Source organism: Equus przewalskii, chromosome 29, assembly GCF_037783145.1.
Source record: "Equus przewalskii isolate Varuska chromosome 29, EquPr2, whole genome shotgun sequence".
NCBI lineage: Eukaryota > Metazoa > Chordata > Mammalia > Perissodactyla > Equidae > Equus > Equus przewalskii.
The window spans coordinates 38,207,821-38,234,183 of NC_091859.1; the positions used below are offsets into that span (position 1 = coordinate 38,207,821).

Consider the following 26,363-nt stretch of genomic DNA (forward strand, 5'->3'; position numbering starts at 1 on the left):
AGATAAATAAGTCAGTCACAAAAGAAGAGTATGATTCCATTTATATAAAGGTCAAAAACAGGTGAAACTAAACTAGTGTATAGCGTCTGAGAATGCATACCTAGGAGGAAAACCTTTATTAAGAAGGCAAGGTAATGATAATGGCTGAAGTCAGCGTACCGGTTCTGTCTTCAGAAAAGCAAAGGGTATGTGATAGGAGAGGCCACACAGCCAGAGACAGGACTGCTAGGACATGGGCTATATTTTATATCGTGGGCTGGATGACGGTTACACAAGTGTTGGCTTTGTTTTTAAACTGCACATATATGTTTCATATACTCCTCTGCGTGTGATGTATTTCACAGTTTAAAAAAAAATTTAAAAAGTTCACAACGGCATATACAATACCATTTAAATAAAAAGAAGAAAATTTAAAGAAATATAAATTTGTTTGCTCATATATACACTGATGAGCTCTGGAAGCATATCCAAGAAACTGGCAACAAAGATTGTCACTGGGGTAGGGCATTAGGCTACTGAGAGACAAGAGTAGGAGAAAAAATATGCCTTTCAAATTGTTAAACTATCTTAATATATTACCTACTTAAAAATACATTTGCGGGGCTGGCCCCGTGGCCGAGTGGTTAGGTTCGTGTGCTCTGCTGCGGGCAGCCCAGTGTTTCGTTGGTTCGAATCCTGTGAGTAGACATGGCACTGCTCATCGGGCCACACTGAGGCAGCGTCCCACATGCCACAACTGGAAGGACCCACAACGAAAAATATACAACTGTGTACCGGGGGGCTTTGGGGAGAAAAAGGAAAAAATAAATAAAATAAAATCTTAAAAAAAAAAAATTGCATTTTTTAAGAAGAAGTCCCAGGGCCAGTCCCATGGCGTAGTGTTTAAGTTCAATGCACTCTGCTTTGGCAGCCCAGGTTCACAGGTTCAGATCCAGGGCACAGATCTACATCACTCCTCAGCCATGCTCTGGTGGTGACCCACATACAAAATAGAGGAAGACTGGCACAGACGTTAGCTTAGGGCCAATCTCCCTCAAGTAAAAACAAAACAGAAACAAAAACAGGATTGGCAACAAATTTTAGCTCAGGGCAATTCTTCCTCAGCAAAAAAAAAAAAAGTCCAGTTTGTATTTCCTTTCCTGACCTGTTGTATTAGTTTTCTATTGCTACATAACAAGTTACCACAAATTTAATGGCTTAAAACAATACATACATTTATTATCTCATCGTTTATGTGTGTCAGGATTCCATGCATAGCTTAGCCAGGTCCTCTGCTCAGGGTCTCCCAGAGCTGCAATCAAGGTGTTGACTGGGCTTCATTTTCATCTGTAGACTCGAATGGGGAAGTATCTGCTTCCAAGCTCATTCAGATAGTTGGCAGAATTCATTTCCTTGTAGCTGCATGAATGGAGGCTCTGGCTTTTTGTTACTGTGGCTGTTAGACTCCTACAGTTGCTAGAGACCACCCACAGTTCCTTGCCATGTGGGCTTCCTCAATGTGGCTGCTTACTTCATCAAGCCACAAAGGAGACTCTCTTGATACAATCTGCTAAGATGGAGTCTTACATAGCACAATATGATCTGAGAGTGACATTGCCATCACCTTTGCCATATTCATGGTTAGAAGCAAGTCACAGATTCTGCCCACACTCAGGGAGAGGAGATTACACAGTGGCATAGACATCAGGAGGTGGGAATTTGGGGGTGGTCACCTTAGGGTGTGTCAGTCACAACTGTTTATTGTTTTGGGAGGCTTTTCACTCTTTTTTTTTTTTCTCCAATTTTTTCCTTATCCATTTGCAAGAACTCTGTGAATTAAATAAATTAACCCTCTGTTTACCATGTGAGGTGCCAATTCAATACCTTTTTGATAAATTAATAAATGACTTTATGAATCTCCTAACAGTTGTACTATGCCCTTTTAGCTGCAGCAACAGTAGCTTCACCAGGCCTTTGTAGAGTCTGTTTCCCTTACCTGGAAAGCTGAGCTTGGTCAAGGCACAGAATTTAATTGAGGTTTAAGGATGGGTGAGAATATTGATTTGGACTTGACTTGCAATTGCGCTTTGGTTTATGCCAAGATGAGTCAAAGGAGTAGCGCAAAGGATAAACCTGCAAGGAGGCTGCAGGTGGGAGGACAAGGCAGGTATTCTGCCTGTGTCTCATGGAGACCCACCTAAAGTCCTGTGCAAGGAGATGTTGTCAGGCTGGCAGAGTGTGGAATAGGGGGTTTGCTGCCCTGTGTGCCTCTAATGACCTCAACACCCCAGAACATCTTATGTTACCAGGAGATGCCATACATTCAGCTCCCCATTAAGCCACATCACTGGTGCCCATCGTCCAGGTTCTGGGCTTTACGGTGTTGGCTGTGCCAGTTCTGGGCAGTCTCCCCTAAACCGTGCCTGGACTGCAGAGCCAAAGACTTGTTCAATTATTTCATGTAGGCCTCTCTTTTTTTGACCCAGATAATCACTCTGAATCATTCAAGATGTAGCTCCTTGGCTATCTCTTAGAGGGACATCAAAACTTCCAGGCCAAGGTAGTTGTCCCACCATCTTTGTGTGAACCTCTGTGTTAGCATTCCTACAGATTATTGTGATTCCTCTGTTGTATTTACATTGCTTTCTTTTCTTGTCTTTTCTTTTCTTTGTTTTGAGGAAGATTAGCCCTCAGCTAACATCCACCACCAATCTTTCTCTTTTTGCTGAGGTAGACTGGCCCTGAACTAGAATCTGTGCCCATCTTCCTCTATTTTATATGTGGGATCCCTGCCACAGCATGGCTTGATAAGCTGGGCATACGACCGTGCCTGGGATCCAAACCTACAAACCCTGGGCCTCTGAAGCAGAGTGCCCAAACTTAACTGCTACACCACTGGGCTGGCCCCTGTGTTTATATTTCTATCTCTTTCACTCAACAGCAAGACCCTCCAGGGCAAGGGCTGAGTCTGATTTCCCTATAGACCTATATGTCTAGCTGTGCATGGGAGATCTTCATTTGCGTGTCACACAAGCACATCGCCATGTCCTGAGCTGAACTCACCTGAAGCACCCCCTCTGAGTGTCCATATAGAACCCAAACCTCTATCATTGCATTTTCTATATTAGATTACAGTTTCCTTTTTATGATTTTCTCTCCCACTAGATAGTAAGGAACCCAGGGCAGAAACCACCTGAATTTTATTTATCTTTGTATCCCCAGAGCCAAGCACAGTGCCTCCCATATAGCAGCTAGTCAATAAATGTTCATTGAACTGAACTGGATATCTGTATCTTCAGGGCCAGGTAGAGTGGGGGTATCTAAGAAACGCTCAGGATGTGTTTGTTACATCCGATTCTAGGAAAGATGCTTCTCCCAAAGCCCTCTGCCCGCCCTCCTTCTCTGGCAGGCTTGGATGAACACTGAGAGCCAATAGTTTGTCACATAGCAACAATAGTAAAGAAGGAGCTACTGCCGAATAGAGCAGACGCTTGCCTGCCGCAGAGAGCAGAGCAGAGCTATTTTGAGATCCGTTAGGTAGAGTCACAGTCTGATAGGCCCACACATCGTGGAGATGCTTCCCATCAGCTTGGGGGTACAGGGCATTGAAAACACCTTATTTGGATATCTGTCTCTTTTGCCATCCTTTGGAGCACTCTTTTAGAATATAAAGGACCAAATTTTAGGTCGTGGTTTTTCTTATTTTTAGGTCAATCAGATTTTTCTCTAGAATACTACTAACATATTTTAATATTCCACTGAATTACTGTACAGATGTGCTAATTTATAGATCAAATGATCACAAATTCCAAACAAAAAGCGGGACCTAGGTCTCAGCCCAAACTTCCCAGCATGGCACATATGGTCCTTTGTGCCCTCACTGGGTCCCCTTTCCAGTATCTTCTGCTGCCTGGGAGCTCTCATCAGCAGATGCTCCAGCCTTGGTGAGTAGCATCCGGGTGCCAATGTGATAAGTGCTTTCACTCACGAATTATCCATCCTTGTTTGCCTTGAGGGAGCCTCTATCACTCTGTCTGGTAACCGTCCCTATGAGTTTCTCTCCAGCTAGATGGGGTGCCCAGAGGACAGGAATAGTGTCTTTTTCATCTTGAAATCCACAGTATGCAGCAAAGTGCTGGGCACAGAGAAGATGCTCAGGAAAGCTTGGGTCAGTGTATAAAGAGTATAAGTTTCTTGGTTACCTTAGGCTCTGCCAGTCCACTTCAGTGCTGATGGTGGGAACCATGCCTAACAACATGGAAAGTTACAAGTTCTGTGACTGCTTCTGTGGCTTTGGCACTGTATGTTCTAATTTTACCCAAAAGATATTGTGAATGTGTATTTATGTATAGAACTTCCTCCTTCCTTCCTTCCTTCATTCATTCAACAAACAGTCATTGGCTATAAATTCTGTGGCAGTTCTTATACTAGGTGCCAGAGACGTGAGGAAGCATAAGACCTGCTTCCTGCCCTAAGGGTTCAGTGGTAAGAGGCCTATATGTGATATTGGAAGACCCAAGTTCAAGTCTTCCCTTTGCCTCAGTCTGGGGTCTCATGAAGAACATTTTACTTGCTTTAGAGCCCCAGTTTTCCAGGTCATTAATGAATACAACACTTATTCTCCTTGTGTTGTAATTTAAAGAAGCTGGGTCAAGATATACAAGATTCCAGGAGAGAGGGTGATCGGCTGGCACCTTGATGGACAGGTAAGATAGACCATGTCCTTTTCAGGGCCAGAACGTCCTCATTGCTGCAGCAGAGGATGTGCAGGTAGACCCATCCACCCAGAGCAGATTCACCGATCAATGGTATCCATCCATTTGTCCAAAAAGTTTGAATTGAGTTCCTGCTATGCATCATGTCCTCAGCTGGGAACTAGGGGGCAGACATGGACAACATGGCCACTCTTCCTGCTATCATAGGGAAAGACCGACAAGGACTATAACACAGTGTGTACTGTGGGCGATTCAGAAGTTCGGGATTCTTGCCATGGGAGGGAATGGGAGTCTGTAACCAGGACTCAGGTGGATCCAGGAGGGCTTTCCAGCAAAAGGGGTGTGTGAGCTGAGACCTGAAGGGTGATGGGGAATTAGGTGGGTAGAGGGGTGGGAGTGGTGAGTGTTTCAGAGGGAAGGAATCCATGTGTGAACGTTTCAAGGACAGAGAAAGCATGGCACAAGCAGAACAGAAATAATTCCACTTGGCTGCAACGAGGGAAGTTGAGAGAAATGAGATAGGTAGGCAAGGGCTATTTCTTGCACATGAAGCTTTATCCTAACAGCAAAGAGGAAGATTGAAGGTTTTTTAAAAAATGCTTTTTGGTTCTGATTTCACACACCACAAAAATTTATAATGTAGAATGAAAGCCACCCATAACACTTCTCTTACCCAACACTGTTAGTTTGGAATATATTCTCTCAGTTTCTAATCCATTATTATTATTAATTATATTTATAAAAATAGAGCCATTCTATGGGGCTGGCCTGGTTGTGCAGCGGTTAAGTTCGCATGTTCTGCTTCGGCAGCCTGGGGTTCACTGGTTCGGATCCCGGGTGCAGACATGGCACCGCTTGGCAAGCCATGCTGTGGCAGGCATCCCACATATAAAGTAGAGGAAGATGGGCACAGATGTTAGCTCAGGGCCAGTCTTCCTCAGCAAAAAGAGGAAGATTGGCGGCAGATGTTAGCTCAGGGCTAATCTTCCTCAAAAAAAAAAAAAAAAATAGAGCCATTCTAAATGGCCATAATCACCAAGACAAAAAATCACAGATGCTGGAGAGGCTGCAGAGAAAAGGGAAACCTCGTCCACTGCTGGTGGAAATACAAACTGATGCAGCCACTGTGGAAAACAGTAGGGAGATTTCTAAAAAAAATTAAACATAGAAATACCATATGACCTAGCTATCTCACTACTGGGTATTTATCCAAAGGACTTGAAATCAACAATACAAAGAAACTTATGCACCCCTATGTTCGTTGCAGCATTAGTCACAATAGCCAAGACGTGGAAGCAACCCAACTACCCACCAACTGATGATTGGATAAAGAAGATGTGGTATATATATGCATATATAATGGAATACTACTCAGCCATAAAAAAGACAAAATTGTCCCATTCGCAACCACATGGATGGACCTTGAGGGCATTGTGTTAAGTGAAATAAGTCAGACAGAGAAAGACAAACACCATATGATTTCATTCATATGTGGAAGATAAACTTACAAACAAAGAGAACAATTTAGTGGTTACCAGGGGGAATGGGGGTGGTGGGTGGGCACAAGGGGTGAAGGGGCACACTTATATGGTGTATGACAAATATTAATGTACAACTAAAATTTCACAATGTTATAAACTATTACGACCACAATAAAAAAAAATAGAGAGCTGTCTATACCTCCTGCTCTACAACGTCCTTTTTGTCTTGAGCAATATATGTGTATCTTTCCAGGCAGTACACACCTTCCTACTCATTTTTGAAAGACTGTATAATAGCCCATCATTGTAAGCCCGCTTCATTGTTTTGTTTTTTATTGTGGCAAAATAGATATAACATAAAATTTACCATCGTAACCATTTTTAAGTGCACAGTTCAGTGGCACTAAGTCCATCTCCAGATGTTTTTCATCTTACCAAACTGAAACTCTGTACCAATGAAACAATAACTCCCTATTCTTCTCAGCCCCTAGCAACTACCATGCTACTTTCTGTCTCTGTGAGTTTGACTACTCTAGGGACCTTATGTTAGTGGAATCATATCCATAGTTTTTTTTTTAACCCTTCAGCTAGCGATGGGCTTTTGGTTTGTTTCCCCTTTTTTGGAGTGGGGAAGAGAATATTACAATGCCACAGGGAACATTCTCAAACACATCTCTGTGCACTTGTAGAAAATGCCCTAGACATACTGGGATTTTCAAAGTCTGCAAACATTTAGGATGAACCTAAAAGTTTGTACCAGGCTCTGTTCCCACTAACAGTGTATGAAAGCACCAATTCTCCATATCCTTGCCAATATTGGCTATTCACATTTTTTTAAAGAACAGATTTTATTAAGTGTGTGATATAAATAAAAACGTGCTCTTGAAAATGCCGACAACATTTTAGAAGTGTATATAAATCAATAATTCCTTGTAATGGATGTGCAGCCACTTTCATAAACCCATCCATGTTCACATTTGCAGGAGCAACTTAAGTTCGTGAACCCTTCTTCCCTGATGACAAGTGCTTTGGAAAAACTTTGTTGAGGCCACACCTATAAGAGCACTTTTTAATTTTTGTGAATAGGTACTACTTGCACCTGGTTCAACATCCTTTTGATTTGGAAGATTATTCAGGAAGTAGAATCCATAGGACTGGGTGATTGGGTGTGAGGAAGAAGGAACAGGGAGGCCTACGTGGATTCATGCATGGTGCCTAAGTTTCCAGCTGGACGAGTCAGCGGACATTGATCCCTCTTATTCATAGGAATAAGAGACACAAAACAAAAGGCATAGACCCTGAGGAAAGGCGGTAGGGATGAACTAAGGTTCTGGTGCCTGCGGATCATACCATAGCATCTTGATCAGTTGCAACTAATGGATTCATCCTGGGGTAATTAATATCTTTTTCCTCCTAGTCTTGTGCCCTCTATCTAGGGGTCTCTTCTTTGGCAACCAGGGCACCTGGGAAGCTGGATTAGTCATCATAAGGTTTCAAGGTGAACAGAGAATGTCTTAAAGGGAGTTGGATGACCCTGTGAGACATTTCCTTCTGACTGTGGGAAGGCAGCATGGTAGCCCAGGAGCATGTGCCAGGCTCTGGGCACTGCTAAACATCTTGCATGTGGTAATCTCATTTGCATTCTCCTAGCAACTCTTTGAGTTAGGAAAGATCCTTTCCCTTTCAGAACGAATGACTAGAAACAGGTGTACTGAGTGCTTACTATGTGCCATGCACTGTGATAAGCATTATTCATAAATTATCGTGTTTAATCTTCACAATAAAGTAGGTCTAATCAAGACATCCATTTTACAGATGAGGAGCCTGCCCAAGTCACACAGCTGCTAAGTGGCAGAGCCAGAATTTAAACCCAGTCTTGGCTGACTTCAGTGTCTCTGCTCTTACCTACCAGCCTCTGCTGTCTCCTGTGTTGCCCTCTCCCACCCTCCCCCACCCCCCAGCTGCTGGCAGACAATTCCTTCTTCATGAACACATTTAATCTACACATAGCACTCCACAACTGATTAAATTTTCATTTGATTAGGGTAGATATAATCCAGACTAATGATTCAAGTCTGCTTTTTTGAAACCATCTGAAGTCTCATCTTGATTGCATTTGTGTGATCCTTATTTCTCCAGCCACTTCCAATATGGATGACTTTAGGGTCCTGGGTAAAGACCCAGAGGAGTGAATGCCAGCAAGGAGCGCCATGCAGCGGAATTCCTCGATTACAGCAGAGCCAGAAAGGGTAGGTCCATGGCCCCTGACTCCTCTTTGCAGAATTTTCTCATGAGATGTTCCTCAGATTTTCTTCAACAGGCTTCCTGATGTAGTCCCACAGTATTTTTGGCCAGGCCCGCTGAGTATGTTTGAATACTGCTTAAACTCAAGCTGGATCTTCTGCAAAACTAGGCAAATCTTGTCCCAAAGTTCAAAAACTCTTCACACAATCAGGTGAGCAACCTTCCACACAGAAGTTACAGGCTAAGTTTCCAGGTGTTCACATTTCTTTCCTCTGTCTTCTTTTCTGTGAATATGGGTATAAACTTCAAAATAACTGAATCATTCCTGAAATCCGGTTTTGACCTTAGCCTTACATGTTGAACCCATCCTCTAACAGCTTTAAGATAAGGAGGTGCTGTCATTTTCAATTTGCCTGCCTTTCTACTGCAGTTTGGATGAATTAGGCCTGAACATCACATGACAGAATTCATCCTTATAGGCAACCTGAGTTGCTTCATTAAGATTCTCACTCTTAGGTTCTTATTTATTCTCCTCATTCATTGAAAAAGCAACAACAACAACAAAAACCAAAGTAAACTCAGTAATAAGCAAACACCAACTAAGGAGCGTGAGATTTGAAATATATTAAAAAGTTTTTAACTACCTCCATAGATACTGGTTTGGGGGGTTTCCTTAGGGAACACCAACAACCTTGCCACCTCCTCAAGTACCAGTTTACCCAAGGCCAAACACAGGGAATCCTGTAATGTGTAGGAATGTGAAAGCACACCGCGAGGCCCTCCTCTGCAAAGCTGTGTTGTCACACACACTGCACTTTATTTATATTCAAGTGTTTTTCTCCATCATTATATTTTTGCTTTTTTCTATCCTTACATTACCCTTAGCACATTACGTTTTCGCTTTTTTCCAGAATTACATTATCTTTAAGGCGCTGCCTAAACGTGGTCTTTTATTAAGCTTGTCTGTTGGGGGTGGGTGAAAAGAAATACCCTAAAATGTCCTCAGGTCCCAGACGTGTTCAGAAAAATAACTCAAGGTTTCTTCGGTCAGACTGCTACCTGATAGGGGCATGTGGATCCGTGGTGGGCAAGAAATGAATTTAGGTCTGGTCCTAAAACATCTTCCCACTGCTGTGATTTTCTTTTTCTGATTATCAAAATAATACAGACTTATTGTCAAAATATTGTAAAATTCAGCGAAACAACTCGTAATCAGTCTGATTTTCGGACGTGAACAGTTCCCTTTGGGAAAGCGATGGAGGAAAGAGGACGCACTGGGTCTCTGGCCCGGAACACCGGGCGGCGGGGTCCCCTCCGCCTGCTGAATTTAACCGGGGTTCACAAAAGCGGCCGACCAAGGGCCCCGGGACGCAGGGCCATCCCCATCGCGCTCCCATTCGGCCACCTGCGCGGTAATTTGGCGCCTTCCCGGGCGTAGCTCCCGAGCTCCGTCACCCCTCGGTTCCCACCGGTCCCCTACGCAGAGACCCAACCCAGGCACCTTCCCCCCTAAGTGTCCACCGACTGAAAATAGATCCCGAGTCCTCCCCCGGCACCCCCCCCCCGCCCCGCTTCCAATCCTCCCCTTTAAAGGGAGCCACCGGGTGACGCCGGGGGAGTTTGCGGAAGCGCCAACCGCGTCGGGGCCTTGGGCGGATCCCGTGATTGGAACTGGCCCCGCCCCCGGGTCCTCTTCCCCCATTGTGTGAGCGGCTCGGCCCCAGGCCCCGCCCCCTCGCCACCTCCCTCCGGAGGCCCAACCCCTCCCCTCTTTTTCACCCCCCCTTGGCTCATTTCCGGCCGCCGCTGCTACCGCTAGCCTGTAAGGAGGACTCGGCAGAGGGAAGAAACAACAGCCGCCATCTTGTTTGTGTGCTAGGCTGGGGGGGAGAGAGGGCGAGAGGGAGCGGGCCAGAGTGGGCAAGCGGGACGCCGGGCTGAGTGCGAACTGCGAGAGCGAGCGTGCGGAGGGGAGCCGGGCCGGAGAGAGGCGCCGGGGGCCGAGACAGTGGCAGGGGGCCCGGGGCGCACGGGCTGAGGCGACCCCCAGCCCCCTCCCGTCCGCACACACCCCCACCGCGGCCCGGGAGCCGGGCCGGCGTCGACGCCTAGGGGGGACCATTACATAACCCCGCGCCCCGCGGCGCCTTCGCCCGCCGCCGAGGGCGGCCCCGAGCGGAGCCCGGGGGGCGGGCGCTCCCGGCACCTGGCCGCCGGGGGTGGGGGCTGTAGCGGAGGCCGTATTTATTTATTTTCCGCGGGAGAGGAGGGCGAAGGAGGAGAGCGCGGCGCGAGGAGAGGCCGCCTGCGCCGCCCGCCAGAGCGGGCCTCCGCGGTGGGCTCGGCGTCGGCGCGGGCGGGCGGGCGGCGCTGCTCGGCCCGGCCCCCTCGGCCCTCGGCCGGCGAGCTCCGCGCCCGGCGTCCTCGCCGCGCCTCCGCCGCCTGCCGCGCGATGTGAGGCGGCGGCGCCAGCCTGGCTCTCGGCTCGGGCGAGCTCGGCGCGGCCATTAGGGGCCGGTGCGGCGGCGGCGCGGAGCGCGGCGGCAGGAGGAGGGCTCGGAGGGTGGGGGCGCAGGTCCGGGAGGGGGCACCGGGAGGAGGTGAGTGTCTCTCGTCGCCTCCTCCTTTCCCCCCTTTTCGCCCCCGCCTCCTTGTGGCGATGAGAAGGAGGAGGACAGCGCCGAGGAGGAAGAGGCTGATGGCGGCGGCGGAGCTCCGAGAGACCTCGGCTGGGCAGGGGCCGGCCGTGGCGGACCGGGGACTGCGCCTCTAGAGCCGCGAGTTCTCGGGAATTCGCCGCAGCGGCCGCGCTCGGCGGATTTGTCTTCCTGTGCCCTCCTCCGGGCCTGGGCCCAGGCCCGGCCCCTCGCACTTGCCCCTACCTTTTCTATCGAGTCCGCATCCCTCTTCGGCCACCGCGACCCGGCGAAGAGAAAAAGGAACTTCCCCCACCCCCCTCGGGGGCCGGCGGAGCCCCCCAAGCCCACCCCGGGGAGCGGGGCGGGGACCCCGGGCTGAAGAAGAGATTTCCCCAGGATTCTCGTTTTCCTCGCCTGTATCTCCGAAAGAATTAAAAATGGCCGAGAATGTGGTGGAACCGGGGCCGCCTTCAGCCAAGCGGCCTAAACTCTCATCTCCGGCCCTCTCGGCGTCGGCCAGCGATGGCACAGGTTAGTCTCGGGAGCCCTGGCCTTTCACATCCCCCTTAATCTTTGCTGCTCCCTGCACCCTTTTTCTTCCATATTTTCTTCCTTTCTCGTTCTTCCTAGTTCTCTGCTTCTTGATTAATTTTAAAGGTGTTTGAATGAGCTGCTCGAAGACCTCCAGTAGCCCAACCATTTTCTTAGCTTCCTAATACATTCGTTGCAACACTATGTCATATCGATGTGTGTTCTGGAATTAGAGCTCTTGAGTGGTGCTATAGAAATGGCCTTTATTGTTGCTCCCATGTAGTTTAATTTTGGAAATGCCAATGCATTTGTGTGTAAGGGCTTTTAATGCAGTTTGACTTTTAATTTTTTGTTGTTGATAAATGAGGAATTGCCAGTCCTTTCTCTTTGATGGCACTTATTCTATTTGCTGTACTTTCCACTCTTCTTTTTCAAGATTCTCTCTTCTTGGCACAAGATTTTCTGCTGAGAATAAGAGTGTAAAAAATCTTGGTTTTATTTATTTGTGTGTGAGAGATCCAGGATTTCTGGTTTGACATGAGGTTTAACGTCAAAACTGAAATTCGATTTGAATTATTTTGCCTACCATTCGTATCTTTTTTTTTTTTATTTGTTTTAAGAATCAATATGGAGCGCAGTTCATTTTACATCTCCCATTTCTTTGGTGCGAGATCAAAATGTCTGAAACTCTGGGTTTTTAGGTTGGGAGCGAGCAGAGGCATTTTCTTTGCAGTTTGCTGTCACTTTCTCTTTGGGGGGGGGAGGCAGAAAAAAGATAACTGATTTTGTGGAGTTATGTACTTGGAAATCAAGATTAGAAATTGAGAGAGTCCCAGTCATGAACTGCAAACATGAACCGATCATACAAAAGTTTAAAATACGCATTCGGTTTGCATTTGTGTGTTTTTGTGTTTTTATGCTTGAAATGTATTTGGAGATCCAGATTTCAGTTTTGAAAAACTCTGCGAATTCTTTACTTCACTCGGTTGTGGACTAGCTCTTTTGTCAAGAGAAAGTCAGGGAGACTTCCTTCCATCATCCCCTTCTTACACTTAGTTTGGTGCTATCGTGATGGCCCCCGACCTTCTCTTGCTGTCCCAGTTGTTGGAGGTGCCAGGATAATGAAGAGGAAGAATGGCTGGCCATCTGACAGTCCACAAGATGTTCCCCCTTACTACGGAGCATCTCTTTAACTCCCGAGGACAGGCTCAACGTCATCCCTCCATCTGCCAGTGAGAATGCATAATGGAGTGAAGTGTACCCTTTGAGTTTGTAGAGAACTTCTTAAGCATGTTTCTAAGTAGGCTGCACTTCAAAGGGTGAAAATGTAAGGCTATGGCAAGTGCTTTGGATTCTTTGCTTTTATAAAGAAAGATGTATGATGAGTTTAAGATAACCTGCAACAATTCAGGATTTTTGCAGAGTAGCTCTGCTTCGGGCTTGTCACATTGGCAGTGCATGAACTTTGGTCTGTCCTTCTTCCTTGAAGTTTCTGTAGTTTACAGGGGTTTTTTCCCCTCAACCTGTCTTTTTTTCTCAGAATCCATACATTTATCCAGTGTTGTATTTCTTTGCACTTCCTAAAATGTCATTCAGAAGGATTTTTAGATTACCTTTAGACACGTTTTCTCCTGTAGATTTTTGCGTTGTTTCTTTAGTTTTTGTGTAATTTTTGCTCTTTAGTTTCTGTGTAATGTGGTGATGGATTTTACATTTGAGTTAGCCAGTGACTTGGGATGTCATAGAGAAAACTTTTTTTATGTGCATTGTTTTCATGACTCCTGATTTGAGTAGCTTAGTCTTGGAGTAATGCGAGGCCTGAAATGGTCAGACACCTCTGTTCAGGTGCACTCCTGCGTCCTCCATGTTTGATCTGTGTACTTGGTAACTTTACCTAACTCATTTTGGTAGTCTCTCACCTGTCTAGTAGACAAAAACTGTTTTGCTACTTGAAATATCTCTGAATAGTTATAACAGCCCTAAATGTGTCAAGTGGGTTTTTACAATAAAAAGCCCTCAACATTGAGATTAACTCAATCTTAGTACTAAGAGTTTATCTTACTATTAGTTACCTTTTTCTCAATTTTGTTGTGAGGGTTGATTCCCCACAACCCCCATTATGATTCTCCTCCAGAAATTGTTTGGTGTCCAGTTTTTAATCCTAACCAGTCTGGATTTTTTGGTAGGGGAGGGTGGATATAAAGAAAATACTGTCCCCCTGTGAACTTATTTCAAGTTGGACACCATTACTTGTTTGTTTGTTTTTTTTTTTTTTTGCATCCAACAGTATATTGTGTAAGTTTGCAGGCAACTTTTAACGGAGATACTCCACTTTTTAAAACTAAATTTCAAGCCTGTAACTTCTACATTTTGACTTTTGGATATGTGAAATGTGAAAGTAAGTTGTTCCTTGGTACTTGATTGTGAGTTTTATCTAGATCTGGTCAAAATGATCCCCAAATTCTGGACTACAGAAACTTTTTTGTTCAATAATGGAGGCTTGCAATTTTAGTAGTGTTTAAGTGTACCCACCAACAACGTTTGCATGTGCCAGCTTTATAGGAAAGAAAACTGGAATCTGATTGGGTTGACATGCCAAAGCATTACAAAACAAATTAGTGTTTAAATCCCAACTGCTGATTTCTAAGGTTACTCACTGATGGCAGAATGAAAATGACTTATGTAGTACCCAAAGATTCCTCCAAAAAAATTTCCAGGTTGACTCAAATGACTTGAATTAAGTTCAAGTTCTATGTGTTGGAATGGAGAGAAGGAGACTTATTTTTTAGCTTTTGCATCTTTATGTTCCTGTCTCACTATTTGCACTTGATCCATTGAAAATTTTATTTCACCTGTACGGTTAGGTCAAAACTATTCGATAAATCAAATGACTTTCTTTTTTACCCCCTACTCCCAAAAAAAGATCATGAAAGCCATTTGTAAAAATTTTTTGGTAAAATTATTGACCAGAAAAGTTAACAGGTAAGTCCTGGAAATAGTTCTTGAACCTATTTCTAGTAATAACCTGAGTGATGGAAATGATGAGGATGACATGTTGCTTTCGTTGCTCACTGGATGTGTTCTGTCACTGCTTTGTAAACGCAATACTGTATACACTTAAGGAGCAGACTCTGGAGAGATGGGTGACAGCTTTACAATCTGGCATATTAGATAGGGGAAAGATCCTTCTGGTCTTGGTACAGTTTTGTAGCCCTCCTCTGTATTTTTGTGTCAGAATTAGCTTGGATTTTACGCTTATTTTCATTTCAAAGGCACAGGATAGATAGTATATAAAATATAACTGCGTTTTGCCTACTAGATTAACGGACACAGTAGAAAAGTGGCAAGGAATTTTTTAAATGTCAGTTTTACTTTCTCAAAACCATTGTGTATTAGTGGCTTATCATCAGTAACCAGAATGTTTTTGGTGGAGGCCATTTCTTTTTCAGCTCTTAAACTTATGATGTTTTAATTTTCTTTTTTGGGCATGAGTGTTTGCATTATAGAGTACTGCTTCTGGAGTTTTTCAGTTATGGCTTATTGGTCCGGTGAGGTATCACAGACCTCAGTGTTAAATTGCAAAACATTTTACCAAGTGCCTTGAACTCTGGCAGTTGTTATTCTCGAGGCTTTGTAAGTTCATTTATAGGGCTTCAAGAAGGCTCTCTGTGATTGATAGTGAGATAAAGTGACTTTTGTTAAGTCATAAATTTTGTATGTGTTACAATGTGGATGCCTTTTTCCAGAAGGAGTTCATGTTCTGTTGCAGAGGTAAGAAATGTATTGGCATGTCCAGTGAATGGATGATGGGAAGGAGGAAGGGATTTCTGCCTTGGTTGCCTTTTGGCATTATTTTCTGTTTTATTCTTTGCTTTTCTACGTTCTCCTTAGTCTTTTCTATAAAAAGGATGGAAAAATTGAAAGAAGAAGTTGAAAATTAGTGTGTAGTGGTGTTCGTTAGGGACATTAAGTGGTAAATAGGAAAGGAAAAAAAAGAGTAGGAAGAGTGTTGCAGACACAAGTGGGAGTGTAAAATACTTTTTCCTGGTATATTTACAGAAACAATTCAGGAGTTATTCTGCCAATTCATACACCCAACAGTTAATGGGAAAATAAGACATGCTTCTTTTGTGTGTTTTTTGAGATTTCAGGGTTTCCTCCTCTGAGAATTTCTGAAGTTGAATTTTTTTAGTGTGGCAAATATCAGTGAAATCAATGGGCAAATTGAAACGTAAATTATGCCAAGTGTAAAATTTTAAAACATTGAATTTTGCAGATGCTTTTTTTTCATGTAGTGGATGGTAGTTTTCTTCTAAAATTTTAATGGGAAATTTTTATCCCCCAATTCTCCAAAAAAGATTTAAGAGAATAAATATTAATTGAGGTGTTAAGCCTCTTCTGAACAATTTCAGTATCATTTGTTTTTAGCTATAGATCTTTTTTTTTTTTTAAGAAATGCCCAAAAAGGTAATTGGGTAATCTAGTTGAGAGAGAAAAATTTAAACTACTGAAAAAAAGTGAGTGGTTAAGAGAATTGGTTTTGGAGTCACACTAGTAAAGTTCAGATCCCAGACTTGGCTTTATTATCTGTGAACCTTGGGCCTCTTACTTGACCTCTCTGTCTCAGCTTCCTCACCTGTAGTACTACCCACCTTATAGGATTGTGGTGAGGAATAAATGAGAATTCTCTTTATCAGATGCCTAGAGTAGTGCTTGCTGCAGTCTGTGCTCATTGTGTTAACTGTTTTTAACCTTACTGCTAAATACACAAAAGAAAAAAAAAGCAGTGATAGGTTTTTCTTTATGGCTATATAGACAGACCAGATAGAGGGAAAGCCAAGTGCATGAGTTTCAGAGAGTAGTCTTAGAAGTAGGGCTTATGGTGCAGTTAGCCTGTACATCATCTACTGAAAGATTGGTTTGTTGAGAATATAAGGATATGGCAGGAGAGATTAAAAAAAGAATGAAAGTACTATGTATGCTGTCACATAGGGTGTCTTGTATATGTAAATAATTGAAATGAAAATCAACAAATAAACTTAAGGCATAATGAGAAATCAGAAAGCAGATTGTTCTTATTGGAAATGCTCAAGTTAAGAATGGCTTTTTGCTACAGAATTTTGTAGTTGAGCACTATTTTTTCTATTTTTTATTTGCTTATCTGTGTCTTAGAAGAAGACTTTCCTATGAAGGAGAAGGAAGAAAGGTAGAAGGAGCAGTGCAGTGGTTTTCGAGTTTTTTTGACCACACCCAAGTAAGAACTGCATTTTATGTGGAGAAGCAGAAACCCTGTCTCAGCCAGTGAACAAACAGTACTTACTCTTACTACTTGTAATGTTTTCTGTTGCATTTCTTTTTTTTTTTTTTTAAGTGCTGGTTGGGACCTGCTGTATTAATTTCATGACCCACTATTGGCTTGTGACCCACAATTTGAAAAATACTGGCTTTGGAAGATCTGACAAGCTGGCAGTTGTCCTGTATTGGACCAACATTTTTTGTATACTAGGCATTTATCCTCAGTACAGGGAATACTCTGTTAATCCGGACAGACATAGACCCTTCCTTCCTGGAGTTTATAGATAAGGAGAGGAGAGCGACATTTAAGTGTGATGTGACCGGCATTGTATTTGGGAAGTACTGTGTACAGTGGGAGAAACAGGGGGACCTAACCTGTAACAACTGTTACTTTGGTGGCTGTCTTTGAGGAATTGGTGTCTGATCTTGGGATCTGAAGGATTAGTTAGGGTTAGTAAGAGTGAACTCAGGCTGGGAACAAGAGAGTAGGGCCTGTTCAGGGAACCTCTCAGTTGCATCTGGCTGTGGGAATAGCAAGACATAGGACCATAGAGGTGAGCAACGGGCCAGTCTTGCAGGGTTTATAATGCTTATTGGCGTTTAGACTTCATTTTAGCTTTTAAATGGATGGGGCAGAATTGTATCTTAGATGATTGACTAAAGTGAGGAGTGGTTTGGAAAGGAACAGGAAAAATAGAAGCCGGGAGCCCAGTGAGATTGCTGTTTTAGGATAGCAGCTGTGATGAGGGTGGCCTGGATTAGTAGATGGAAAGAAGTGAAAAGATTTGAGGGAAAGTGGGTGGTCAGCAGGACTTGGTGGGTAATTAGATATTGGGATAATGCGATAGACGAATCAGTGATAATTCCCAAGCTTCAAGTTTGGACAGCTGGATTGGTGAGGATGCCATTTATTAAGATAGCAAACATAGGAAGACAAGTATTTGTGTATAGATGTAGTGGGGAGGGTTATGATGAGTTAAATTTTGGACATTTTGAAGTGGTGTGATTCTCTCAAATTGAGTACTCACTGTTTTCATTTGGTGTGCCTTTCTCTCATTTCAGCCAACAAACATTGACTATCCACCAAGTTTTAGGCACTTGGAAGGTAAAAATGAATCAAGATGCAGTTTCTGTTCTCAAAGCCTTTAGGATCTGGTGGGATTGGTATACATGTACAGACAGTTTTCCCATAAGTTATAGTCTGATAAGTTTTTTAAAATGCTCTGCTTAAAGGCCAAGGGTAGAGATTATTTCTGACAGAGTGGGTTTGGAGAATTGGGGGAAAACTTCATAGAAAAAAATATGTATTTGAATGGAGGTAGGAGAGCTTGAAGGTAACTTAGGTTTTCTTAGAAGTAGGGAAAATTGAAAGAGTATTTGAGATATAACATGCAAGTACTTCTGGTGTAACTGAAACATGGACTGTATGTATGGTGGAATGTGTTCATGCGAGAGAGATGGAAAAGGATGTTGGGGTCCTATTATGAAAAGACAGAAAGATACTAAGGAATTTGACGTTAATCTTACCATCAGGGTAAAAATTTCATGACCAGCAGAGTGATATACGATCAGGGAAAGGGGAAAGACTAATCCTGGTGACACAGTTACAGGATCAGTAGTAGGGAGAGAACCTAATGGTGGGAAGACTGAGGGTATGTCATTTATCTCTTCAAATACGCTTATCTTTTGCCTTGGAAGTTTTTGGTAAATTGTAATTACCAGTCAAAGTGGATTGTTTATCTTTTTTTTTTTAAGATTTTATTTTTCCTTTTTCTCCCCAAAGCCCCCAGGTACATAGTTATGTGTTTTTAGATTTTTTTCCTTTTTCTCCCCAAAGCCCCCCGGTACATAGTTATATATTCTTAGTTGTGGATCCTTCTAGTTGTGGCATGTGGGATGCCGCCTCAGCGAGGCTCGATGAGCGGTGCCATGTCCGTGCCCAGGATTCGAACCAATGAAACGCTGGGCCGCCTGCAACAGAGTGCGCGAACTTAACCACTTGGCCACGGGGCTGGCCCCCTTATCTACTTTTTTTTTAAGATCCAAGTTTTGTTTACCAGTTGTCATAAATGTAAAAAATACAGCAGATAACTCAAAAACATCCATTCCTTTTTCTTTACAGGTATGAAATCTTTAGGAGGTGCTGCTTTTTTAAGAGATGGTATATCTTCATCATCTGGGATCCCCTGTAGACATTCCCTTGGAGCAAACTCTAGTCCAGCAAACCAATCTTAGCCTCACTGCAAAGCTTCTCACAAGCTGATAGTACTAGTCAAAATAAGAAATGATCAGTGGTAGTTAAGATACCATGCAGTTTAGGTTTAATATAAACATGTCATTGAGTTGATTCTTAAGGTGGGATGTTAATAAATAATACTGTCTTCATCTTTTAGTTAATTTCACACCAAATGTCACTATATTAATATATTGATAAAGAGAAAGGCAAAGAGTCAGTGTAAAACATCAAAACGTTAGCCCCAGGTCACATTCTTGATAGGTTATGGCACTCTATCTCTGTTTACATTTTGAGACCTAACTTAAATGTGTTGGGGTTAAGAATCAACTCAAGTCAATCACTTCCCAAAGTGTAGATACATCTTTTTTTTTTGGTAAGGAATATTGGCCCTTACCTAACATCCATTGCCAGTCTTCCTCCTTTTGCTTGAAGAAGATTGTTACTGAGCTAACATCTGTGCCAGTATTCCTCTGTTTTGTACATGGGATGCCTGCACAGCATGACTTGATGAGCAGTGTGTAGGTCCACGCCTGGGATCCAAACCCAGGAACCCCTGGCCGCCAAAGTGGAGGGCGCGAACCCAACCACTATGCTGCCAGGCTAGCCCCAGATACATCTTTTGATGTCACGGTTGCAGGACAATGTTAAGAACACATATTTTGAAATTTGCTTGTGCCTTTGCCCCTTGATTCTATTGGATTTCAAAATTTAACAGCTGCCAACATGCGTAGTTACGGGATCCTCTATAACTTAATATTGATTATTATCTTTGATCCAAATTTGTATATAACTCACAGGTCATTTCCAGTTGTTTTGGAAAGTATTAGAAGTTTTACCTGTCTTTCCAGCATGACTATTTCATTTAATTTTCTCAAATGTTCCTTTAAATTAAGTAGTTTTAAGTGTTTATCCATCTTTCTTTCCTTGGTAGGTAAGTAGTTTATGATAAGATTAATTCAGCTTCATCTACAGAGTATTAAAATACTGTTTTTTAAATAAAGTACTGAATGAAGGTTAGGAAAGTTGTTTTAACCTGGTAAATTCATAAAGTTTGCAAAATTGCGTCATTTCAAAGTCTGCGGTGTTTCAAAATGTCATGCTTTTTAAGTACCCAAAACATCTGAGTTAATGTAAGAGCAGGAGTGCCCCAAACCAATAAGAACGAGAGATTTTTGGTTATTTTGGTGAGATAGGTTATTTCAGTTTCTAGCCAAACTGTTAGCAGAATTACTAAAGTTCATGTAGATTTGACTATCTCCTTTTTTTTTTCTTTTTCCTTTTTTTTTCTTGGTCAGGAAGATTGTTGCTGAGCTAACGTCTGTGCCAATTTTCCTCTGGTTTTTTTTTTCCTTTTTCTCCCCAAAGCCCCCCGGTACATAGTTGTATATTCTTCGTTGTAGGTCCTTCTAGTTGTGGCATGTGGGACGCTGCCTCAGCATGGTTTGATGAGCAGTGCCATGTCTGCACGCAGGATTCGAACCAACGAAACACTGGGCTGCCTGCAGCGGAGCGCATGAACTTAACCACTTGGCCATGGGGCCAGCCCCAATTTTCCTCTATTTTATGTGGGATGCCACCACAGTGTGGCTTGATGAGTCGTGTGTAGGTCCACACCCCAGATCCAAACCTGCAAACCCTGGGCCGCCAAAGCAGAGCGTGCAAACTTAACCACTATGCCACTGGGAAGCCCCTCTATCCTTATTTTTTTAAACCTCAAGTTCCTCTCCTGGGCTGGGGGCTCTTAGTGTTCGGATCTCTGCCCACCTCATCACTCACTTTGCTCCCCCTGCTTTGAATTCTTTGAGTTGCTGAACTGGCTGAGCTTTAGGTTGTTCACATGCTATTCTCTTTCTCTCCATTCTTCCACTTGTCCACCTCCTACTCATCCTCTGGCCTCACCAGTGGGTTAGATGGAAGAAAGGTTTTGAGATTGGAATGTTCATTTTATAAAAACATTTTAATGCCACAGAGAAAACTATCTGAAAGGAAGACAATAAATGGGTGGATTCTGTCTTCTAAGTGGGTACTTGGGAATTGACTCATTTTAGAATAATTAGTATGGGTATTTTGCTTAATGTCACAGTCAGGAGCAGAACTGAGTTTCTGACTTCAGTTTTACTGAAATACGAAAATAAGCCTGTTAATTCAGCAAATAATGTTTGAGTCTTCTAAGTGGGAAAAAATGTCTAACTGGAAGAGATACTGTTAAACAGTCAAATTATATTTTGAGCCAAAATTATTTCAATTTTAAGTTTTGCATCGTAGTTAGTGACTAAAAAAGAAATCTTTTATTTATGCTCACAGACAATAGAATGTTTGGGATTATATCGTTAATTATCCTAATTTTGAAGGTTATGCTTCATTTGTACATTTCCTGGTGGATAATATTTGTCTCATTTCTCATATATCATGGAATTGTCTTGATCTTTTGATTTTGAAAAGGCTAAGTGAACCAAGTATGTATTTTACAAGAGATTGTATGGTTAAATCTGCTGTGAGGACCACAGCAATACAGAAGACACCAAGGGTGACCTACAGAACCAGGATGTAATAATGAAAGGATGTTTTGACTCAACACTAGTTTCCCACATGTTCAGTCCAAATTCATTTTTGTTTAAATTGCCACATTTCTAATACACGGTCCATTGGATAAACCTCATGTATTATGCTAAACTTTTCAAATCAGATTTAAATCTGTCTGTCAGTCACATTTTGCATCGCTATATTTAGACTGAATGTACACTCAGATGAAGAAACATTTTCCTCAAAGTCGTTTTGTGTTTGAGCATCTTTAAATGCCTATGAGAACTTGTCAACAAACTATGTGGTTGAAATAGCCTGCTGATGATGTTGATTGGTTGATATTTTAGAAAGTAAGCAGGAAATGTCTTACTAGAGATAGTCAGAGTTCATTCATTTCATCAGTTGTTTGTGATACCGTTTTGTAATATTTGCCATAGGATAGTTTAAAGGTAATGGAATAAAATTCAGACTTAGAAATTTCTAATTAAGGTGGGGGGGAAGCAAATTAAATATAAGAGCTCATACTTGGTGTTTTACTTTCTTATCTCCCACTTCTAAATCCACTGCAGTCTTGCTTTTGCTCTTTACAACTCCACTGAGCTGCTCTTACCTAGATTACTAAATATCTCCTATTATCTACATTCAGTGAATTCTCTCTGGAGCATGGGACACCATTAACATTTCCTTCTTGGAACCTGGTGTCCAGGACAGTATTCCTGGTGGACAGGCTGGAGAATGTTGGGTTTTAGCATCCTTTATTGATTAAGATCATTGTCCCTTAAATACTGGCATTTCCACTGGCCCCCTTATTGTCCTATGGTGACAAGCACATTTCTCCCACGTTGCCACGTATTCCTTTGATTGCCCATCTAGATAACGGTACCGCTATACTCTTAGGTTGTCCAAGCCAGAAACTTAGGAGTCATTCTTGTCTTTTTCTTTTCTCTTAACCCTCCACCTGTAGTCAGAGAGTTCTTTTGATTGGCCTCTTTGATGCCTCTGCCCCTTTAGTACTTCTCCAGACAGAAGCTCCAGACTTCAGTGCGAGCTTTCTTTATTTCTCCAGCAGCAGCTTCCTAACCAGTCTTCCTGACCCTGGATTTGTCTGTCTGATTCATTGTTCTTCCTGTTTGCCTTAGTGGGCTCTAATAAATGCAGATTTGTTCATAGCGTATTTCTACTTGAAATTCTTCAGTAGATCAGTGTTCTCTCTAGAATAAAAATCTCACACTGTTATGTTACAGGAGCCTCTAGGTTGCTGCTTCTATTTGTTGAACATCTAAATTTTATTCGGCTGATCTGAACTGATCCCTGTGAAGGGCAAGTTGAGCCTTAGAAGATGATTTATTTGAACCTTTATTTGTTCCGTTTCCTTAAAAGAAAAGGGAGAACCTAAGGAGCTCACTAAAGAGGCATGGAATTGAGGCTGGTCAGTACTGAAACCCACTATTGAATAGGATTTGTTTAAATTATGACATATAAAATTTTCATTATTTTTCCCCTTGCATCTTCATACATAATGCTTTTCATTCGAGACTTGCTTTTTTACTAGTTTTAGACCACTAGGTTTTATTTTCTGTTTGTGACAAACTTTGGCTAAAGACATTATCTCTTATTTTAGTAGCCTTTTTACAATATGCTGCTCATGAACTTGCTACCAGGTTTTTTTCTAGGAAAACCTTGCAGAAAGTTCTAGTGGGGAAGGATTTGAAATTTGATGGCTAAAATGAAATCCACATACCAGGTTTTTGAGCTTTAGTACTCTTAACTCTACCAGTATAGAATTGATTATTTACAGTTTGAGTAATTTTCCTTAGTCTGGAAATATTTAAATTTTGTTAAAAAATTGTTTTCTCAGTTTAAAATGTTTAGAAAAGTTATGGTTCTCATAATGTTCAATAATCTAAAAAAACTGCTAAAAATGAAGGTTGTTTGCTTACTTACATAGAGCATTGGCCTGGGACCCAGGGGACTTTAATGGGGTCTTGATTCAACAACGAAACAGTGTAATCTCGGGGAAACTTTTCAAATTTAGGCCCTCCCTGGAAGGGGCAGTGTTCTTTTTCTTTTTTCCTTTCTTTTTTTTTTTTTCTTTTGAGGAAGATTAGCCCTGAGCTAACATCTGCCACCAATTCCTCTTCTTTTTGCTGAGGAAGACTGGCCCTGAGCTAACATCCATGCCCATCTTCCTCTGCTTTATATGTGGGACACCTGCCACAGCATGGCTTGACAAGTGGTACATGGGTCTGCACCCTGGATCCAAACTGGTGAACCCCAGGGTACCAGAGTGGACCATGTGAACTTAACCGCTGTGCCACTGGGCTGGCCCCGGGGCAGTGTTCTAAGAGGCCTGAGGAGGATGGATCTTCATCATCCCAATTCCTCTTCAGCCAGCACTGTTGTGCTTTTCATTTTCTCATGTTTCCAGGTGTACACTGTACTACATGATTCCTTGCTCTGCCCCACCTGGTATATAACTTTAAAAAAGAGTGTTAATAAATTTACACATTTATATTACACATTTATATACTTTAGAATCTGTCTTTTAGAATCTTCGAGAACCACCTCATTGATTCTTAAAACAACTCCATGAGGGAGGTAAAATAACTTGATGGAAGAGGTAACTTGAGCTCACAGTTAGAAAGTGACAGCTAGATGAGGCAAGGGAACCAAAAGAATAAACACATGGGACTACATCAAAATAAAAAGCTTCTGCACAGCAAAGGAAACCATCAACAAAATGAAAAGACCACCTAACAATTGGGAGACAATGTTTGCAAACCATATACCTGATAGGGGGTTAATATCCAAAATATATAAAGAATTCATGCATCTCAACCAAAAAAAACCCCAAACAACCCAATTAAAATATGGGCAAAAGATCTGAACATTTTTCCAAAGGAGCTATAAAGATGGTAAAGAGGCACATGAAAAGATGTTCAGCATGACTAATAATCAAGAAAATGCAAATCAAATCTACAATGAGATATCACCTCGTGCCCATCAGACTGGCTATAACTAACAAGACGAGAAGTAACAAGTATTGGAGAGGATGTGGAGAAAAGGGAACCCTCACCCACTGCTGGTGGGAGTGCAAACTGGTGTAGCCACTACAGAGAACAGTATGGAGATTCCACATAAAATTATGAATAGAACTACCATATGATCTAACTATTCCACTGCTGAGTATTATCCAAAGAACACGAAAACACAAATGTGTAAGGATATACACACCCCTATGTTCATTGCAACATTATTCACAATAGCCAAGACTTAGAAGCAATCTAGGGTGCCCATCAAGGGATGAATGGATAAAGATGTGGTATATATACACAATGAAATACTACTCAGCCATAAAAAAAGATGGGATCTTGCTATTTGCGACAGCATGGATGGACCGTGAGGGTATTAATGTTAAGCGAAATAAGTTAGGGGAAGAAAGTCACATATTCTGTGATCTCACTCATAAAGGGAAGATTAAAAACAGCAAACACACAGAAACAGATTGGATTGGTGGTTACCAGAGGGGAAGGGGGGAGGGAGGAGGGCAAAAGGGGTGATTAGGCACACGTGTATGATGATGGATGGATGATGGATGGTCTTTGGGTAGTGAACGTGATGTAGCTTACACAGAAATCAAAATATGATGTACACCTGAAATTTGTATCATATTATAAATTAGTATTACCTCAATAAAAGTAAATAAAAATAAAAAAGGAAAGTGACAGCTAGATGAAGTCAGCTTGTAGAATTGGATTTAAATCCAAGTATTTAGACTCCTTATGCAGTGTCAAGTTAGATACCAGTGATGGCTGGTGACATTTAGGAATCATGAATGTCCAGAACTTTGAGGCACAATCAAAATAGCTTAGGAGTAATGATGTCAGTTAATGATACCTAGTGAAATGATAGAGTCTGTTTGATCAGAGGTCAAAGTCTATCTGACTTTTTTTTTTACAGTCTTCCAAATTTAATCAGTACAGTATTTGAAAATAAAAGGCCTTAAGTGGAGGTAAGAAAACTTTTAGGAAGTTATAAATATTCAGTCAGATATGAATAATTATAATGTGCAATTGTAGAATTTCTAGAAACATTTGTTATCAGATTCATTCTGTGAGCATGTTCTAGATGGTATGAGAGATGTAAATATCTATTAAATGAGATTCTTATCCTTCGGATACTTATAATTTGGTAAAGAAGATGCATACAAATCTTTAGCTATAACAAAAGAGAGATGATATGAAGTGCATAGTTGAAGTTGTAACAAAGTGAGCCATCTTGGGAAACAGGAGTATTAGGAATAATTTTTGAGTTGAAACTAAGTGGGTCTCTTGTAGTAGTAACTACAGTTAGGTCTGTTGAAAGTACTGGATTGCCGATAAAAAAGAAAAACCCTATAACCTTTATTTTCCAAGTCTACCAATGTAAAGCCGCCTGTCTCCTTCACAGTGGAGCTTAACTTTGTGATGTGATGTTAAATGTTTTGCATAAGCATGAAACAGCAACCAAGTACAGCAGATTTGGCTGCAGTACAGGTTAAATTAAAATCCTCAAGACTCTAGAGCCTAGAATAAGACTTCTGTATTACTGAAGTTGATTTCTCCTCAGTGAACTCTGCATATGTGGCTGTTATCTACTTCTGAGATTGTTGAGAGGATTACGGAGAATATTACAGTTATTGAGGTGTGAAGACCAGTACCTGACACATTGAAAATACCTG

At 42.1% G+C, this 26,363-nt stretch overlaps 1 protein-coding gene across 1 annotated transcript in view; it reads left to right on the forward strand.

The window, feature by feature from the left end:
* The first annotated feature begins 10,293 nt into the window (after positions 1 to 10,293).
* The window catches only part of EP300 (E1A binding protein p300), a 75,020-nt gene continuing 58,950 nt past the window's right edge, over positions 10,294 to 26,363 (forward strand). Inside the window, exon 1 of the mRNA XM_008528067.2 lies at positions 10,294 to 11,589. Within this exon, the coding sequence (XP_008526289.2) occupies positions 11,496 to 11,589 (94 nt within the window). The 5' untranslated portion in view covers positions 10,294 to 11,495. The remainder of the gene's footprint in view (positions 11,590 to 26,363) is intronic.